The sequence below is a fragment of the Tinamus guttatus genome, unplaced genomic scaffold, assembly GCF_059628265.1.
Source record: "Tinamus guttatus ecotype Peru unplaced genomic scaffold, ASM5962826v1 Tinamus_guttatus_pri_ptg000716l, whole genome shotgun sequence".
NCBI classification, from domain to species: Eukaryota; Metazoa; Chordata; class Aves; order Tinamiformes; family Tinamidae; genus Tinamus; species Tinamus guttatus.
Window position 1 is genome coordinate 1,006,401 of NW_028289250.1, and position 15,489 is coordinate 1,021,889.

At 39.5% G+C, this 15,489-nt stretch overlaps 1 protein-coding gene across 1 annotated transcript in view; it reads right to left on the reverse strand.

Annotated features, from left to right (window-relative positions):
- Positions 1 to 226: 226 nt before the first annotated feature.
- Positions 227 to 15,489, reverse strand: part of MTHFD1L (methylenetetrahydrofolate dehydrogenase (NADP+ dependent) 1 like) — a 137,680-nt gene continuing 122,417 nt past the window's right edge. The window contains exons 27-28 of the mRNA XM_088537067.1: positions 2,543 to 2,651; positions 227 to 356 (exon numbers count right to left, since the gene is read on the reverse strand). Of these exons, the coding sequence (XP_088393193.1) occupies positions 2,562 to 2,651 (90 nt within the window). The 3' untranslated portion in view covers positions 227 to 356; positions 2,543 to 2,561. The remainder of the gene's footprint in view (positions 357 to 2,542; positions 2,652 to 15,489) is intronic.

The window sequence follows — 15,489 nt, forward strand, 5'->3', positions numbered from 1 at the left end:
GTAATTTTCAGATGACCGATGATAAGGGAAATACTTATGTTAAACTCCTTTGAGAACAGACAGAAAGTTCAGGATGAAAACAATCTTTTTTTTTCGGTATCATCTTACTCCAAAGCAAACAAGTGTAAGCCTTTGTAGGGAGTTTTCTGTACTAAAGAGAAAAAAAATAGCTTGCATTTTTTTTTAAACCTTACAACTATATATCATCATAAAAATTAGTCTGAAGAAAGAGTAAACTTTTGCTCTTTGGTCTATCTTGACATTCCTCCGGGGACACATAACAGGAATATTTCAAATTCATTTTTCTCTCCTATTTGCAGAAAATAGGAAAGTTGCGGTTCTTATTTTCCAGGCTTCTGAAATGAAAAAAAAAGATAAAGAATTTTTAAGTTGATAAAAGATGCCTCCGCTTTTTTAAAAGAAAAAAAAAGAAATAAAAATACAAGCATTACAACCTAAAACATGCTTACAACGTTTTAGTGCAATTGGATATTTTTGCCCCCCCCCCCCCCCCCCACTTTTTTTTCACTTCTGCCATCTGCACCTTCCACTTATTATCTGTGCATCACTATTTGGGAGAGAAACAAGGACCTGTGCTCATATTCATGAATGATCTGGGCTTTAGACTATCCTTTGTTATTATAACTGCTACTACCTGAAACCCTGATGTGCCCTATGGCATGTCCCTTAAGGTAGTAAAAGTCAGGGTTTTATTCTATCAGATCAACTGTCCAGATGCAAAAAAGCTCTTCAAGCAACTCCTACCTGTATCCAAATTAAGATGCAAATGTCCTACAAAAAGTTTCCCATTCTGTGACACAAGTTTGGGTGTCCTCACCTCATCTGATTCCTTATAGCCTTAAAGATGCTCATGTTACATTCAGAGGTCTGGGCTGCTGCTTGCAGGCAAAAAATGCTCTGGGGATGCCAAAATACCTGTGCTTCCTGTCAGTGTCATTTTAGGGCTGTCTACTTCAAGGAAGGGATAGTGTGAGAGCACAGCTGAAAGTGTGGATAGCCACGTACTTGTCAGCTTACACCCGACTGAGGTAAAGAAAGCAAACCCAAAAGCTTGAGACACCCAGGGCACAACTGGCACCGTTGCAGCGGGCGCCTGCTGCAGCTCTCACTAAATCAGAGGGATCCTTAGAGCCCCAGTGGGTTTTTAACATGTTCCTTTCGCAGAGTGGCTCAGGTTCATAAATTCACTTTACTGTGCAAATAATACAACATTTTAGCCTTATATTTCTTTCTGCTGAAAGAACTGTCTCCTTTCAAGTAATTTTTATTTCAGCTGGTGCTATCTGTAGGTATCTCATAGGGAAGCAATTTCAGCTTCTCACTTGCTGTATTGGTGGGGCAGGTTAGGTTAAACACGGTAATGACCAGTGATGAAGAACTAGGCATATTCCTTAAGGTTCACTTCCAGATTTTTATATCCTTGGATGTTTCTAATAAAACCCCTAGCTCCAAAAGAGAGAGTGCAATATTGTGTGTAGTAATTATTAGTAATAATAATTATTATTATTAGTAATAATAATAATAAGTAATTAGTGTGTAGTAATTATTATCTGTTAACGGAAAAAAAGAGACGACTTTTCCAAGTTACATTTTTTGCTTGGTTTTAATAATTGGCACTCTGCCTTTTTTTTCTTTTTTTTTTTTTGGGGAGAATTAGCATCCTCTTTGCTAACACTGTGAAGGCATGGAGAAAAATCAGGGGAAGCAAAAAAAAACAACAGTGTTTTAGCACAATCCTAGCACCAGCAATTTCTCTCTGTCTGTACCGCTTTCACAAGCCTCGTGAAGCTACATGTTACAGAGAAGGCTATCAACTGCTCACTAAAACAACTCTCTTCAGTTATTCAGTTATTAACTGTGTGTTTACAGTGAAACATCTGCAGCTCTTGGACTAATCTCTGAATATTTTTCAGTTACCACATCCTAAAGATTTGAGTCAGTTCCAATGAGTTGGAAGAAACCGCATTATAGAAATTTTACGTTGTACATAAAACCTTAGGAAAGTAATTCAAATGAAGCAGAAAAAAAAAAGTTATTGAATCTGTCATCAGAGAAACAAACCCACAAGCACCTCAAAGTGTAGTATTGGCCATCATGTGGTCTTATTGCAATGAGCTGCCATGGGAAAGCCAACCCGGAGAGCAACACTCTACATACTAATATTCCCAGGCAAGTCAGGAGTAAACGAGCACAATTTATTTTGGAGTGACTAACAGAACTTCCGATCTCTTCAGACTGACTTTCTTCATAGCCAAGAGCGGTACAACTCCAGAGACAGCTCCTTCCCCCTCCTGATGGAGCAGGGAAAACCAAAAACCAAAAGGCACCATCAGCTCATATTAGCAAAGGGTTGGCCATCATTCAGCAAATGAGAAACCCTCATTATGAAACATTTCTCCAAATCCCTTCTGAAGTCATCTGTGGAACGAGGCCCATACAAACCAACAACTTTTTCTACGTGCACGCTATAGATAAATGGCCTCCCCCAAACAGGAAAGGAAAATAGGAGCCGTTGACCAACCTGATCTTGGAGCTCGCTCTCAGAATAGGCCTTTCACTTGCTCTGTGGTGGGGTCAAGGTCAATGTCGTAGAAGCAAGGCCTCGTGGGCAGCCCTGGCATGGTGCTCATCTGGGGGAACAACAAAACCAAGTTATCTGACGGCATTGGTAGGCACGGAACCACTCCATGCATGTAAACCTGAGACTAGGAGAGGGGTTGAACTGTGCATCGTGGACTCTGTTACAGAATTTCATTATATTCTTGCTTCTGTTAAAAATACCAAACTTCAAATACTGTGAATATTTGATTTCAATTTCTTTTTAAGTGTATGCTTCTAAAAGAGAAGATAAGAGCTACAAAATACAGGCTACTATAAACTCTTTGATAATGTTAAGACTCTGAGACCTATTTGTGCCTCGATACTTCTGCTCATTATTTCTACCAAATTATTCACACAGCAAAGGGCAAGGAGGAAACTGCCTAAATTCATCTGGTAATACTGTATCTCTGTAACTGATACTTTACATCTCTATGTGTTAAAACCTGCAGGTCTTCCTGAAGCAGAATCAAAATACAGCAGCAGATTTAGTCGTAACGCTTTCATAACTGATTACTTCATATCAGGAGGAAATTGAAATATTTCAGCTAAACATATATGTATTATACCTGAATCCTAATTTGGCAGTTAGAATTAGCAGGTTGAGATTCAGAGCTAAAACTGCCCAATTATCTCAAATTATGCATAACTAAGAACCTGATCTAGCATAAGACTTCAGCATTTGCATACTTTTCAACATGGGAATAGTCTCATGGATTTAAATCACAGTTAGCAGTGGCTCTGCTCACACTGCCTATTATTTACAATTGGCATTTTAGCAGCATTGAAAATACATGGGTGACTTAGAAATCTTGGCATGTGGGTCAACTACAGTTTAAGCCACTTTAAATCAGAGGTGCTGCAGGTTCTCCCCTCCCCACCTCAAAACTTCCACATTCTCTGTTGGGAAAGGGAGGCCTAAGAAAGCAGGTTCAGCCAATAAATTTATTTTTTGGTTTCCCTTTCTCTTGTTTCAGCACCTTGAGCCAGTTCTGTGGGTCTATTGCCAGCCCTGGCACAGAGGAAAAGAATGTAAATGGGGCAGGGCCTATATGGATCAGTTCTAACCATTATGGATTCACAACCTATGTCTCACTAAGATGACAGAAACCCTCAATATCTCACCTTATTCCAAAAAACCTCAAGGCAGTCCAAAAATAGCATTTAGGCTAATGAACCTTATAAACACTTTGGATATTTTAACCCCAGAGGCAGAAGATGGCCTTATTGTACAAGGTCTTACAAGAACACCTAAACACAGGAAAGGCATTACAGTCTCTAGAAACAAAATTAAATTTGGCATCAAATCAACTCTGGGGGTAAAGGCCTGAAGCATTACAACATCTTAAGTAGCTAGTAAATTTGGAGGACCAACATTTCAGCTGTGGCAAGTCAGCAGAAGGTCTAACCACAGAAAGTAATCCTTGTGCTAAAAAAAGTAAAAAACAAAAACCACTTAGGCCTGAGTGCCAGAAACATCCCAGCCACAACGACCTAAGAGCAGCAATTCATGGGGCACATTTTTGTGCCATGACTGAGTGACACCCTCTGAAGGGGGAAGGTGAGGGAGCCCTGCGCTCCCTCTGTGATGATCCCTCTTTATAGTTAGGCTCTGGCACAAACTTTACCCCAGAAAAGCTCATTCTGCATGCTGAACCGATGAAAATATACACAGGCGCTCTAAACCTGCCCACGGTGCTGAACCCACCACGCAGAGCAGCCGGCACGTGCTGCGGGAGCCGCCATCGCTCCGCACAGGGCACGTGGCCCCGGGGACGGAGCTCAAAAAGGACAAGGACAAGGCTGAGCCACACCAAGCTCAGCAACAGAAAAAAGAAAAAGCCCAACAACAGTAGCTCAGCTGCTCCCAAAATCCATATGTACAGGTCCCTGCCTGGCTGGAGCGGGCTGTATTTCTTTTGAAGCTGACCTTTCTGCTGCATGTTCAGCTATTTAGCTAGCATTGCCCTTGCACTTCAGCTACGCTCTCAAGTCCAGGGTAATGTTTCTGCCAAGGGAATACAAAAGAAACTGTAATATCTCTTTCTGCTCCTCTGCCTCACCCCAAGTCCTGTTTATTCCTGAGAACTGACTCAACTGCCAGTTCAGAGGTTAATCCCGTGCTTGGAAAGGGGGAAAAGGAGCTTGGAGAGCACAGCACTGATGCAGTCATTATTGTAACTGCAGTTGTCTTCTGAGGGAAAACAAAGCAACGAGCTCCTTCAGCGGACTCTGCATTTCCTTTGTTTTTAAACTAGTTCTTCCTGATCTTTTGTTACCGCACACAGCAGACTAAAAGACAAAAACAACCGTCTGCATTAACCAGAAACCTTCCAAGCGTCGTATGACATCATTTTATTTACTGCCTTTGGCTTGGCATCCCAGCTAAGGACTAAAGCACCTTGTTGCTCTTCTGGATCTATTGGCCACATGAGGTGGGCAGCTAGATTAGCTGAGTTACTGAATTACTTTCTGCCTCAGACTTATCCCAGTTTGTAAGTTAACTCTTGACAAGAAACTAATGAATTCCATCTCACTGGGAGGGGTTGAACAAACTGCCAGAGACAACTTGCTGGGTACTCTGGATATCACGCTACATCTCAAAGTCAGCTCCCAAATTCCACGTTCCTTTTTCAGGGTATCCACAAGTACAGCTAGTCTTCATTCTCTCTATATAGATACCTCTGTATAATACAAATAATAAGGAGTTTAGTGGGGTCTTTCTTTGATAATTTTTAATCAAATGTTAACAAATCAATACATGTATGTTTATTTTTTATTTTATTGAAGCCTTAGGCCCAGTCCTATAGCAGTGTAACTCAACTATATTGACTAATGGAAATCTATTTTCATTTACCAAAATGATATTTCAATTGATTGTGAATATCAAAACAATTTATTGCCTGTTCAGGGAGTATTAGTATTCTTGTATCAAAAATATAAGCCAACATAAGGGAATAACTTCACCTGAATTAAAATTAATGCTACATAAAAGGAAGTACAAGGCAGAAAAAAAAAAAACCACACACACACAGAAGAAACATTTTGGGACTAAAGCCTATGTGAACTACAGAGTGAAAATAAAACACATCTTGCAATTTTCCCCAGGGCCCAGAGTTCCAAGAGTTCCAGATAGGAACTGTAAAGCCATGTAAATTTATGATCATTTCTCTCCACTCTCATTATTCAGACACAGAGAGGTAAAATGCAACAGAATCTATCCTTCTTTTTCATTACTTCAAGGTCAATGGGAGGAGATGCCTGGCTGACTGAGGAGATTACCACCAATTATTCCCCCATCAGCTCTATTTCTTTCCCATAGCCAAAAAGACACAAGAGAAAAGATGGCTCATTCCATTGCAAGGCTGAATCAAATCTTTCCCTGACTGACTTTCCACTTGGCTGCAATTTGAATTGACCCTGGTCCCTTGGATTGTTCTCCCCAATGCTGGTACCAGAGAAACACACCGGAAACGCACAGTCATACAGTAGGCTGTATCGCAAGGCGTCATACACCCTCTGCACACTGTACTGAGACCAGTGCTCTAATACGTGGCTCGAGGGTAATGCCATTTTGGATGTAGCTTGGCAGCTATGCAACGCTGCACGGTGTGGCTGAGTACCGAGCAGCATTAGGAGCAGTGAATGAAAACACATTATCTCCTTAAGACCACCAATTGAATTTAATTGGCCAAAATAAGCAGTTCTTCAACTGGACCAAAACTGTTGCTATTGTATTTCTCTTGGGAGAAGAAATATATAAAGTAAAAACTTTGCACTTTACGATTTAATGCAGCTTATATGGATGCTTTATGCAGGGGGGGAAAAAAAAAAGGAAGAGGGGTGAAGAATTCATCCAGCTGCTGGTTAAAATATAACATGGTAGGAAATAGTTCTGTAGAAACTCACTAGAATCCATCATTTCTTTTATAAATTGTGCAACTGCCTACACATAACATGAAAACAGTTCTGCTCCAGGAGGACCCTGTGGAAAACGCAATGCATGTTTATTACTATACTACTCTACGTTTTGGAAGAAAGCTATTATTTTGCAGTTAGCTATCCTGAGGATCATTCATGTTTCTGGAAATTCAAAAAAGAAGAAAAGTCTTGGAATGACTTCCATGGAAGAAAAAGTGCAATTTTAAGTAAGAAAGTCCAAAGGCTGCTGTTATTTATACTAGGTATTTATGATCTCCAACACCTGTCGAAACAAACAAACAAACAAAAACAAAAACACATTTAAGGAACTTCCTTAGACATTTAAGGAGTGTCCTTACAAAAGGAAGGTGGAGGTTATTCCTAAGGGAGCTACAATAACCTACTGTTCCCCAGCCTGCCCCAAAAGACATCTGCAGTCACTGGAAGAGCGCCTGCGTTGAGCTGGGCTGGCTGTTGCTCCACGAGAAGCAGAAAAGGCACCTGCAAATATTGCCCCGCATTGCCCAGCCCTGCGCTTTGCAGGCTAAATACAGGCGCTGGGCAGGTCCCAGAGACACCATCTGCTGAGCCTGTGATCAACAGTATTTCTGAGGTAACAAGGTGGAAAATGGAACTTATGCAATCAATTTCTCCTGGTATCCTGATCTTCAGGATTGGACATCACACTTTCTAAGTAAGGATAACCTGCATTTTTTTCTTTTTTTTCTGAATTTTTATAAGGACTTTAAAAGGTTCTTGAGGACATTTTTTGGACTCCACTGGATCTAAATGCTTTCTTACGTGTCTTTACTGCTTTTATTAGTATGCCATTTTTGTCTGACGCTTCTGTTCCATGTGTGGTTTTGTATATTTAATAACACCTTTCAAAGCCTAGGTGAAAAACCTCAACCTCAAACCTTCCATGTTTCAGATCTACTTCTCAGTTTCCTGGCAAGGGAAGGCAGTCCTTTCTCTCTTGAGTTTTTTGATTTTCATGTAAATAAAATAATCTGAAGCTGCAGAGGAATATGCTAGTCAGTGAAATCTACCTGGAGGTTTAAAGAAATGCTGGTCACTAGAGAACCCCACTTCCAAGCAGACACTAGTAGCTCCATTTAAACTATATTTGCATGCTGACCTGCAATTTTAGTTGACCACAAGGTCTATTTAACAGCTGCACGGTCAAATTCTAAAACTTTGCTAGCCAGGTTTGACATGGCTCCCAAGAGGAACTATTCTGCTTAGCTTCCTTTTTTATTGTACAAATGCCTATCAGTGGTTGACATATCCAGCCTTTTACTTTCAATACATACATTAGCATATGAATATATGTGAGTATATATATATCACTATATTTATATATATATATAAAAGCCCACATAAATATATATATATGTGCGTGTGTATATCTATCTATATAAATTCTTATCAGACTTGAAATCACCCTAACTGCATTAGCACAATGACATGATTTTTAAAACAGATGTCTTGAGAACTACATCCAACTCATGTTTAGTGTCTTTTTCAGCTATAAGACAAGATTTGTCTGTTTTACAAGCATAATTTGATTTGTAAATGGAGAAAGAAAAATAGGAATCACACAAAAGTGTAAGTACACAAGTGTAAGAAATGAGATCATCAAAGGACTTGAAAAAATGCCTGAACAGCATATTAAGTAAATCCCTGCATTCTGTGGTTTTTGGAGCTAATGTTGCATTTGACAGAGGGTGCAATTAACTCACATTATCTAATTGTATCCTTTTGTTAATTAAACAAGTTAAACACTCCACAATCAACTGAAATTCTGCAGAAAACAGATGTTGTTTCTCAAGAGAATCTAGCAGACGCATGGCTGTGGATAACTTCTCAATAAAGTCTGATGGGGAGAACTGCATCTTCCATACTCCCTCAGCAAGAGCCAATAGTAGGATAAAAAACTCAAGAGATTTATAAATAGCACTAAAACTCTGCATACTCTATGTTTAATATGTTTTTATTTGTTGGAATCTGGAGGCCTGGCACGAAAGAGTGACACTTAAGGAGCTGGGTAATGTTTCTCAGTTCGAATTAAGAGCTCTGAAAGATTGATCCACTATCAGAAATTCGCTTCCCTGGAGTGCATCAGTCAGTCTCAAAATTTGCAAAGCTGACAGGAAGAGCTTTCCCTCCTTTTGCTGGAGCAATCTCTTAACATCTCAGACCCTGAATACATGCAAATGTGTTCCCAGTCTCCAGTGTTGGATTACTTCCACCGACTGCTGTAATGCTGGGCCCATGCTGGAAGTTGGCACCAGGGGAACCACAATTCATGGTGTGGGAGAGAGGCATTAAACAGTCTCATGACAGCAGTGCATGATGGAGGAGTGATTGCAAACTGTGCTGTGCTGGTATTATTACTGGGTGCTTCAAGGTCCCTACAATTTTCCTTTTAAAACTTGACTTGGCAATTGTTCATGACAGTCTGTCCATGCAACAGAAGCAGCAGGTAGGACTACACCGATGAGAAGCACGTTCCTGTGCAAAACCTTTCAGTGCAAGGTCACTTACTGTATCTTCTGACTGGACTTTCTATCTGCACAGGGGTATCTGGGGTGCAGAGAAAAGGGCACTTTGTAGGGCAGCTAGTGTGCAAGAAGGTAGGCAGCATATCCTAAATATTTCCAGGATGTGATTGTATTTTGTTCAAGAGAACCTGAAGATGTCCCCAATTTGCTGAGGTGGGGATCTGTACAACTTCAGAAGGAACTCAAGAAAGCAGTAATTTAAAGAAGGCAGTATTGTTTGGCTGAATTAAAAAAAAATACAGGAGACGTGAAAGAGATGAGACAAAATACACTTGTGTATAGCCTACACACATACACACATCCACTTACATTAAGAGAAGGGAATGGTGCTACACTAAAGAGAGAACCCACTCCCAAGGGACCTTCTCCTACCTCTTAAATGTAAACAAACCCCAAATTCTCACATCAGAAAAAGCATATGCACATTTCAAGTAAATTGGGGCCTCTTTGGAAAACTATCAACCTTTAAAAACAAATAAATTCAAACTTGGAAATGGCATTAATTCCTAAAAATCTATTTTAATAACTACATAATGCTTCAGAACGTATTATCTCATTATTTTTCATTGCCTGAAAATAACAAGGATTTATAAAAGCTGCTAGGCAAAAAATTTTACTTAGTGTTTAAATAAAGGTTTATTGGTAAGTTTTTATGAACATTTGTCAAACCTGTTGACAGTCAGAGGAGGTGGGGGGAGTGAAGGTCCTATTTTCTTCTCAGGAAATCTTAACAATAACGGAGTCCTGTTCCAACTTATAGCGATCATAGTAAGATAGTCAACAAATTAACAAAAGAACAAAATGATGTTTGAAACGATGATGATCCTACCCCAGCATATGCTTTTGTATTCCTCACAAAATTCAACTCTGTTTCACTGGCACCTTGACTGTTTTCAGGTGCAGAAAGACCATCTGGAATCAATTATTTTATTATCATTTTCTCTAACTTTAATGTTTGCACATTCTTGGCAACTGTCCTATTTTGAGGAAGTATTTACAACGACAAAATATATAGGCATTTCTCTCCTATTATCAGCATCTGGATGAAGTCGTAAAAGTACTGAATATTGATTACACAACCCTAACTGAACAGCTCTCCCTACTACCTTGCTGCCAGGTGCTTCAGTGAGCCAGAAGTTGCTTGTGCCCTGTAATGTTTTCTGAGGGATTTCCAGGACCCCACAACTTACTTATCTTGAACAGAAATAGTCTGAATCTGAAAGCAATCTTCTGTGCACCTTAAAGAAAACAAAACAAAACCCTGCACAAGGTTCACATCTGTCTAATACAGATTTTGGAGAGAGCTGAGGGTGCACATCCTAAAGAGAATAAGGGAAGAGAGGAATTAGTCAATGCTTGGTTGGCCAAGTTCCTAGGGAAATGGTCATTATAACATTGTTAAGATTCTGTTAGTGATCTGTTGAGGTACCTAAGACTCACAAGGGGCATTACCCTTGGTACTAAAAAAAAAAAAAAAAAAAAGGCACAGATGTAATATGTAAGAGGATGAGCAAATTTCTCCATTAAGTAAAACATATTTATGACTCACATGTATGACTGCAGTTCCTTTCAGAATAACACAGACGTTTTCATCTGAGAAGTGATAAAACCATATTTGAAACAGAAAAAAAAAAAAGGTTTGCCCTAGCAACAGCATAACAGGGTCACTATTTTAAGTTTTACTTGAAAATAATTCACTCTCTCCAAGGTAGCATCTGTTAGATGTCCCATTTGCTTGTACTGTCCACAACACATTAGGATGTTTCACGGAGTATTCAGAACCGCTTTCTTCCCTGAATAGTTCAACGGATAAACAAAATGCTACAAAAGGATAGCTACAAAAACCAGAGGACTAACAGCCAGAGAGGAAAACCAGAGTTACAAATATCAGGTGACTTGTTCCAAAACACTCCCCTCCACCCAGCCCACTCAAATCCTGTTTCAGCAGTAATTGCTCCCTTGGCCAAGGTCTACATCTTGATTTTCCCTCCCTCCTCAGGCTTTCCACACAATCCCTGGCATAGGACTCTCGCGCTCTGTCTCTCATACATAATCACCCTCCACTGCCAGGACAAATTCTTCTCTCCAGCTCACTCCTGATGTCAGAGGCTCCCGGGGCTGCTCCCATTCCTGACAACCTGCCAGTACATTGGACCGTGCTGCAAGCACGCTTCTGAGGGAATAAATTTAGAGGATATTTTATAGAAAGATATTTTATAGAAATGTCATGTACTGTTTCAGCAACAGGAATGTCTCAAGGATCTGATACCTGCAAGTGCATCATGTCTTGGTTTGTCCAACACTTGGACTTCCTGGTGGCCAGGACCAGACAGCATGAGCAGATCAGGTTCTGTTGACAGCACAGAGGGTTTCATGGTACTGGGGAAGGAAAGGTCTGGGGTGGTCTCCTCCCAACAGTCTGGCTTTCACGAAGCAACTGAGAACCTTTCAATTTCTCTGGAATCTGTTTATTGCATACAAAGATTTCTCGAAGAGCTATCCCTCAGTCACTGGAAGCAAGACCCTCTTTGGGCTCTTGATCTTTGTGATGCCACTTTGTTTACAAGCTTTGTATTTCCATGAGTCTTCCCTTGTTGGACAGAGACTCTAACATGCTAACAAGTGAAAATACAGAGCCTTGATTCCAGTCCAGAACTAAAAATGGTGGAAACAAAAGCCTATGAAAAACAGACTTTCATACTCAACATGGAACAAGCCTTACCCTTCTCAGTAAGTCATAAAAGGAAGAGCATTCGCAGCATCATACACTCATTTCAGTGACAAATTGCCACATGGAGAAATTCCCCAAATGGTAGCTCACTTAATTGCTGAGATACTAGCCCTCTTGGTTACTATTAATTAGACCTCCTGGCATATGAACAGGAAAGTTTCCTAAAAAAACACACCATCAAGGAAAGATATGTATATCATGCAAGCAGGTATGTAGGAAGAACTGCTTTTGCAGAAAGTCATACATTAAAAGGCTTATCACAGAGAATCACAGAGAATGCTTAAAACAGTTCTTTTTAATTGTTAGATCACCCAATTTGCTTGGTGTCATTAAATAATTTATACAAAGTGCCATTGGGGTCTATATAACACCAAAAAATATGAGTATTATGGAAAACACCTAAATTAGCAGGATTTTCGAAAGTGTGGGAGAGGATGTGAAAAATATTTTGTTAATCTCACCTGAGAGACATGATATGTTTTTAGTGCGTTAAAACAACAAAACCTAGGATATTCAACTTTCCAGTCTTTAGCTATCATAGGAGATACCATAATAAAAAGTCTGGAGATTTATCTCCAAAGAACAGTCAACTGCAGACATCAATATCATTATCCACTGCATTGCTGTGTCATCATAAAATATCAGCATTGACCTGCAGAAGCATCTCTAATCTCCCTTGCTAGTTTATGCTTCTATATCTACATCCCTAAGTCACACGTTGCTTGGATGAGCTATTTAAAATATTTCTTTTCATAGCCCTTAAAATAGATTGTTTTGAGACAAAGTGAAGTAAACAGGAGATAGACGATTACAAACAAATCACCTGACATTAGAAGTCTGGATAAAGCTCCTTTCTAAACATACACCATTTTCCCCATCTTTCGCCAGACAAATTACTGTTTTAGTGTCTCAGATCAACCAGAAGGGACATATTATCTTCTCAACTTCAGCAAAGAATTTGAACTTTTCCTTTGAACTTGTTCCTAACTGAGAAGATCCAGAATGGATCCAGTGTGTCTGGACATGAGGATGTTAAATTGTTAAGTTCTTAAGAGTTGGTGTGAAAAGGATGGTCTCAGTCACAAGTGTATACATTATGTCCCCTAAAGTTATGTCAGAATATACAGCAATATTCTTCCACAAGGAAGCAGTAAGGAAAAAATTGCATTACTTAGATTAGCAATTTTAAACCTATAGTCTATTGATCCACTATTTTAAGAAGTCTCCAATTGTTAACTGTTATTTTTTAAATTTCTAATTCAAAATATGTGATATTTAACTAACATTATTTAAGAAATACTGAATAAATAGCTGTAAATTTCACTAAGTCATTACCCAATTCCATCAAAAATGTTTTCTTTTCTTTCCATTACATAAAGATTTCTTCATACCAGTACTTCTAATGAAATAAAATCTCATGCATTTCTCACTCTTTGCTCTGAAACACCCAGTTTTAACTAGTAGTAGGTCACTTTTTTAATCACAATTTTCCTGCAGTATAACATAGGGTAATATTAATTTCTATTAATATAAAATTTCTATTAATATTAAAAGACTTGTTTTCTTGTCAAGTGCTCTGTATGGGATATTATTTTATTTGAATGAGATACGTAAAAGGACAAAAAACCCTGTAAAGTAATATTGGATTTCCAAAACCTGAGAAGTGAACCCAACTCTTCCTGTTTTAAAAAAGATCTAACAGAGGGATGATCTATGAGAACTTCTTCTCAAGCATTAGAAAATAAGGAAGATGTGTAAAAAATACCATTGGCACAGGAAAGACAAAGTTCATTTGTGCACACATAGGGCAAAGCAGAAAAAGACTAGAATAAAATGATAATGAAGAAATTAAAACAGCTGGGACATAGTATCTGCAAACAGAGTAGACTAGCAAACAAAGCCATGAGCTTTATTTATTCTTGGGGTCTTCTTGGCCCCCTCGGCCAGAGCCCTTGTGCTGCTGTTTGTGGGCTCGCAGGACAAGACGGAGCCAGCCGGGCCCACCAGCAGAGGGGACGGCACAATTTTGGATGGCAATTGCTTGGTCATAACGCAGCCATCGATGGCAGAGGAAAGCAGGAGCTTTCGGCATCTCCTCTGCTACATTTGCTTGCAGAACGTCACCTTATATGCACCTTATATTCAGCCTCATAGTAGCAGCACCTGGTGCCTCGCTCCTTCACGTACCGAGCAGTACGGCATTACACATGCACAGCAAACCGGAACAGCGTGATCTATTCACACAGAAGTTACTCCTTTTAGAAGAGTGAGAAGGCAGGCAGAGGATGTGCCAGATCAGAGCACAGCAAGCGTGCACGTCCCAGCGTTTCCTCTCTGATGGTGGCTAGTGAGGCCAGCTGCTTCACGGCCAGCAACGAAAACTGCGGAGGCCGACGAAGCAGTCTGTGTTCCAGTAGGAGCTGGTAGCCCGGCCCAACACTTACACACCATGCTGAGCCCTTTTTCCCAATTACTTCTTCGTATTAACTACAACCTGCATATCGTTGATGTCTACATCCTTTATCAATCTTGCTAAATTCCTAGCTCCCGTGACTTTTCTGTTCTAATGACTTCCATATTTTAATCACATGTGAGAAAGCATTTCCTCCTTTTGTAGCAGTATTAATACTGACGCCTGGCAACTTCTCTTCAGAGACCAAAGAAATACTTCAAACAAATGCTGGCTGTAGGCAGACAGCTTCAAATAACCTCTCAATTCCCCTCAACAGAATAGACACATAAATACAGGTATAAATACAAGTCTAAGAAATCCACAGGACCTCAGCTATTATGGGTATGAATTTTACACAGCACCTTAAATGTTCTTGGCTTCCTCAGTATTTCAGGCTTTAGAAAAGTATTACTAAATTCAAGTATTAACAAATATCCTAAAATTGTTCCTGTATTACCAAATATAAAAACTATCCTGAAAACTTTAATTAAATTGAGAGACATAAAACAGCCAAACTCCTGAGGAATACAAACCTAGTATCAAACAGTGAAGGACAGATGGTACTAACTAGCTTTGAACACACATTTTAAATCAGCAAGCCTATACAAATCAAGTATGCAAACTGATGTTTAAAACAAACCTTGGTATTGTGTTTTCAGAAGGGAATGCCTAAACATTAATAGGTTACTGTTTTACAGTCTCCATAACATTCTTTAGCTTTTCAGGATTAGACAATTAATTACCAAGTCAAACTTTAACCGAAAGAGATCACTTAAATGAATTTTCATTTTGGGCAGTTGTGCCAGCAGCTGCTTCAGTTATATATGCCTAAGAAAGATAACTTTCATGATTGAAATTTTTCCTTCTTCTGTGAATAGCAGAGTATTGCTCTCCCAGTTGTCACTTCCAATAAGCCAGTTGAAATGGCTGTTACATAACTAAGGATCTTCACTTTCTTGTGCATCCTCTGGGATTACTGGGAAGAGCATTAGGAGACTAGCAGAAGGCTGAAAACACCAGCAGAGGGTCAGAAAGCCAGTTCTGGGAGCAGATGTTTGTTGTAATTGCATTTACAGGTGGATGCCATAAATGGGGAAGCTGGCATTTAGAAGGTACCGCACTTGGATCCATTTTACTGACATTAAGGTTACTAAAGAAAAAAAAAAAAGACAACTCAGCACAAGAGAAGGAAAAATGTTCAC